The 5,403-nt window shown below is 42.8% G+C and overlaps 1 protein-coding gene across 5 annotated transcripts in view; it reads left to right on the top strand.

Moving 5' to 3' along the window:
* The window catches only part of LOC109510541 (endophilin-B2-like), a 44,809-nt gene extending 40,616 nt beyond the window's left edge, over window positions 1–4,193 (top strand). For all 5 annotated transcript variants that reach the window (XM_019860902.1, XM_019860905.1, XM_019860904.1 and 2 more), the window contains one exon: window positions 3,648–4,193. In XM_019860902.1, the coding sequence (XP_019716461.1) occupies window positions 3,648–3,693 (46 nt within the window). In that variant the 3' untranslated portion in view covers window positions 3,694–4,193. The remainder of the gene's footprint in view (window positions 1–3,647) is intronic.
* The last annotated feature ends 1,210 nt before the right edge of the window (window positions 4,194–5,403 follow it).

The following is a 5,403-nucleotide window of genomic DNA, read 5'->3' as shown; positions in this document are numbered from 1 at the left end:
CTCCTCCTCCGGGGCAATCGGCTGGTGCCTCGCGAGGTTCACACCCAGTGAGGAACCCGGCAGGGCCCTCGCCTGATTATTGTTTCAGGAGGGTTGTGGGGCGGCTACTCCAACTCCCCTCCGTTCCGGCAGGGTGAGCACTGGGCGCCTCACATTCCGGTGAGACCCCATCTCCTTTCCCGCTGGCTGGTGGGCATTTAACCGCGTCAGGGGCCCAAAAGCCCCGACGTTCCCCACTCGCGCTACTCGGAGGAATCCCACCGCGCGAGGCTGCGAGCGCTGTTCTTCTTGCTTCTTCTTCTTGTTCTTGTTCTTCCTAATTGGCGGGTGGCCGCTAACGTTTGTGGTGCATCACCACCTACTGTATCGGAGTGTAGCAATACTTGGACTGTTGTACATTAAAGTACTGTACGTACGAGGAAAAAAAACAAAAAACACGAAAATTCAAAACTTGTACTTGTACCTTCTTTTGCTGACGCCAGTCGACTTCAACATAATCTTACTTGACCACGTTTAATTTGTATGTGCGCACTAGCGAGCGTGCACAAGAATGAGTACGTGCGTGTGCAAATGTGTGTATATACGGGCCGGAGTTGTAAATTGATTTCTGGCCCAAATACTTCACTCCACAACTGGCCCTCATCTGGTTTGCCAGAGTCAAGCCAGTGCCTCCTTTGCCACTCCTGGGCCGCGTTCGGCCCACATGCATTATACCAGTGCCGACACAAGGCTAGCTGTGCCAGCTTCATGCCGAATCCGGGCCAGATGCCTTTGCTGTTTTTATACCCAATCATTGCACCCACCTGTTCTCAGTTAGCCTGTTCACCTGTGGGATGTTCCAAACAGATGTTTAGCATTCCTCAAATTCATTTCTATTTTTGCCACCTGTCCTAGCTTTTTGCAGCGCGTTGCAGCCATAAAATTTGAAGATTCGAAGACTATTTGCTAAAAACAATAATCAACTTGATCAGTTTGAACATTAAAAATCTTGTCTTTGTAGTGTATTCAATTAAATATAGGCTGAACATGATTTGCAAATCATTGTATTCACACCGTTCCAACGTCAGTGAAATTGGTTTGTATATGCGCCAAAGAGACCACCGAATCTAACATCTTGCAAGACATGTGCTGCACAGTTGCCCTGACATGTCAATTATCTAGAATGGCACCTAACACACACCTGGAGTCGTTCATTGCGTAATTCAAACAATTCCCGGTCGTCATTTGCAACACAGACACACAGTGGAAAGTGTGTGGGCGTGAGTCATGTTTAATATGATTACAATCCTCATTCCTGTTTTGACCCTGGTCCCTCGAGCCTCACCCAAGGAAGCAAAATTACACATTTGTGTAGGCGGACACATGCTTACAAACTTTTTACTGCACTTGTAAAGCAGGTCTGTTGATAATCATCTCATAATGTCCTGGTTTCACTGTCGAGCGCTTCCGACCTGTTGATGTAGCCAAAGCTATTGGCTAGTCCAAAGCTCTCAAATTCAAGGCCCGGGGGCCAGATCTGGCCCGCCACATCATTTTCTGTGGCCTGCGAAAGCAAATCAAACATGTCAACTTCCATGATGCTTGCTAAAATCTATTCCAAAATTTCAAATTCTCATGTCATAAATAAGAGAATATTGTCAGCATTTTCTTGTTACCAATCACTTCATTTGAGTTACTTCAACAATAGTTGAATAAACCATTATTCTTGACTTATTGATCAAGTTTCACAGTCATAATGGCCCTCCAAGGGAAATGGTAACTACAATGTGGCCCGCAACAAAATTGAGTTTGACACCCCTGGGCTAGTCATTGAGAACACAGTGACTATCATTATGTAACTCATGCTATCGTTTAACATCCATTCATCCATCCATTTTCCGATCCACTTTATCCTCACAAGGGTCACGGGGGGTGCTGGAGCCTATTCCAGCTGTCTTCGAGGTATACCCTGAACCGGTCACCAGCCAAATCGCAGGGCACACAGAGACGAACAACATTCACACCTAGGGACAATTTTGAGTGTTCAATCAGCCTGCCATGCATGTTTTTGGAATGTGGGAGGAAACCGGAGTACCCGGAGAAAACCCACACAATCATGTGGAGCACATACAAACTCCACACAGGAAGGCCGGAGCCGGAATCATACTCTGCACGTGCACTGTGAGGCCGACGCGCTAACCAGTCACCAACCGGGCCGCCTCAATACTGCAGCGATAACAATAAGAACTGGTGACAAACATGGCCATGAAACGTATAAATACAAATGGCACAACAAAACAATAAATGAAAGACAAAAGTTTTGAAGACAATTGATTCAAGGAAAATGCACAAAAAATTCGTGGGCTTACATCCACAAAGGGCTAAATATCCTGAGAAGTCTTGCTTGTCTGCTTCTTCCTTCGTTTAGTCAGTCGTTAACGATGCTGGTGGTATTATCGTCGTTTAGTAATGGCTGCGCAGAGCTCACAAAATAATTATCTGTTGAGTGTGTGTTGGCGAATGCACATGTCAATTAGTGTCGGGCAGAATCCTTTTAGCTTACAATTGGTTCCTTCCAATTATCATCACTAGATGGCATTGGAACACTAACGGGGAAACAGCTCAATGGGGAATCTAAAGAGAGTCTCTTTATATTCAGCGCATCGGATTATAGGGCGCACTGCCGGCTTTTGGGAACATTGGATGTTTTTAGGTGTGCCATATAGTGCGGAAAATGCGGTGCTGTTGAAAGTCAAATGTCTGCGCTCTTAGGAAAACAAAATTAGATATTAGGGTGAAACTGGCTTGGTTTTTCCATGTGTGTGTCTTGTCCAGGGAAGCTAAGACAACAAGTATTATAAAAAATGATGAGATTTATTCGAGAAAGAAAAAAAAAAAAACATGGGGGGACACTGTTCACAGATCTGTCAAGGGAGCCCTCCCCCCCCCCCGGGTCTTGTGCCCTCCTTTTTTTTTTTTTGGGATCTTGTTGGGAGGTGGTGAAGGTCAGCGCAATCAGCATTTTGAGCAGCTACACAGAGTACAGACTAGTGCATGTGCAGGCAACTTTGCTTATCCGCCAAAATAATTGATCAGCATTGAATAGTACGAACAATTACTTCCATTTGACGCTGTTATATGTCAAATTCCCATTACATGTGGAAAATGTAATTTCAGCGTTACGACAGTGCATTGACAGAGCTTCTTTGATGCTGAGACGAATGGAAAAATGAACTCATTTTCCAATGAATGTTTGTATTTTTCCACATGTGGAAAGGATCAGAAAATGAAGGGTTTAAAAAAACACAAGGGAAAACCATTTGCACTTTTCTTCATTTATGGTGTGGTGTCCACATTGTCAATGACAGGGACTGATGCATGGAGACCATTCATACATTAAGAGCTTTGGGCAATATTGAGTTTGAAGTGAACCTAACAAAGCAGTACCGATACCTAAACTCCCTGGAGAGAAACCACACAAAACCAGGGAAAACACACACCCCACACTGACAGGACCACTAAATGATTTGGTTTGAAAAGAGACCTGGAACATCCTGAATAAACCTCTCGTTATTATGTCGCATATTATTTCCTCAGTGAGTCACTTTTTTATCTCTGTCATTATCACATACAAACCTTCAAGTGACCTGTTTTTTTTTGTGTTGCAGATTATTACTGTTTACACAATCCCAGGAATGGACTGTGACTGGCTAGTTGGTGAAAAGGGGGACCAAAAAGGAAAAGTGCCGATCACATACCTGGAGCTTCTCAGCTGAAGAACACACTAACACCAAATTTTATGAATGGGTACTACTGAAGTCAGCGCAATTCATTTTTCCAGTTCCTCATACTCTCCTTTCACTAGCATGACAGTACATACAGCAGCTGTTTGATCTAATTTACAAGCTTCACATAGCTTCCAATGTGTTACAAGTAGTGACACCTGTTTGACCACAATGTGCCCAGTCTGTGACGCAAGTTAATCTACAAATTGAATAACTTTCAAAACACAAGTTCCTGTTGACTTAGTGCAAATTCCATTTCGAATTACATGTTCCGTGTGTACATTTGGAATTATTTACTCCATAATGATAATGATGTCTCGAAGTGGCTTGAAAGGGACTACTGACCCAAGGTGGTTACGTTTTCACAAACAAACTCACGTTATGTATTTCTTGCTCAGGAATAATAAATTGGCATTAATTTCTGTTAGGGATCCGTTTCTGAGCCATCTGTAAGTAAGTGCCCCTGGAATGCCTTTTTTTCATCGGCTGAATTGATATCTACCCCTCCTCCCCGTCCCCATGCCTTGGTGTGATGTCAGCGAAGTAACTGGAAACATTGAGGACATTCTAAAACGCTGATGTCACTTAGGTTCAAAAACTGCGATCAATCATCACCAATATTTCTGTGGACATCTTCACTTAGTCCCACTTCAACCTCTGAATAAAATCACAAAGAGCTGGCTGTGGAGGCAAAGTCAAAACCACTTCATTAAAAAATAAATAAATAAATAAATAACACACGATGTCACTAAATGCTGGTTTTATGGGCATTAAGCCTTTTCCTCGTAAGAAAGAAAAGACTACATTTGCATCCATAAAATCCCCAAATATTGGGACAATCGTTATGTTATTTTAAGAGGTCGAAAATGGGCATGATTAGAGCTTGATTAGAGCTGTGCACATAAATGTTCGTGATGATTGGGCATAGTTTTTCGGACACAAAGTGATTTTTTCTGCTTAGAGAGCACCTATCTAATGTCCATGAACTCCTAAATATTGTGATGAGTGGGCATGAGTGGTGATGATCCATCGCAGTTGGACGTTTAAGTCCAGAACTATAAAATAAGTGCTGATGTTGGGCCCCATCTGAGTCCCTTCAAGTTCATGGGCCTCACACGGGTCATCATTACAATATACAGTACAATACAATAAATCACAATATATACAATACATCTTTATTTATATAGCACTTTCACAACAGCTGCAGCTGTAACAAAGGGTTTTACAAAACAGCATAAAGTAAAACAATAAACACAACATATAACATAAAAACACGGACAGTCGTGCAATCTTAACCACTTTTCCCTCAAACGCTTTGTTTTTTGAAGCAGTTCTAAATGAAAGAGGAGATAATCAAAGTGTCCTTTCACCAGTGGATCAGAGACTTCATGTTCAAAATGTGCACAAGTCGGCTCTAAACTAAGTTTGAAAGTAAACAAGAAGCTGTAGCGTCCATTGACAATAAAAAGAGATTGGTTCACTTGTCCTGCCCCATGTAAATCCGCTTCAACTCCAACCGGCGACTCTCAGTTCCAAATACGCATCCACGCTCCTTGCTGACACTCTTCTCGCCTCATCCTCTGATCCACAAGCCATCCATTCAGCCGCACCAACATTCACACAAATATCAAATGATTAC

Source organism: Hippocampus comes, unplaced genomic scaffold (assembly GCF_001891065.2).
Source record: "Hippocampus comes isolate QL1 unplaced genomic scaffold, H_comes_QL1_v1.1 scaffold130, whole genome shotgun sequence".
NCBI classification, from domain to species: domain Eukaryota; kingdom Metazoa; phylum Chordata; class Actinopteri; order Syngnathiformes; family Syngnathidae; genus Hippocampus; species Hippocampus comes.
Note: the sequence above shows the minus strand (reverse complement) of the source record. Positions and strands in the feature narration are given on the sequence as shown.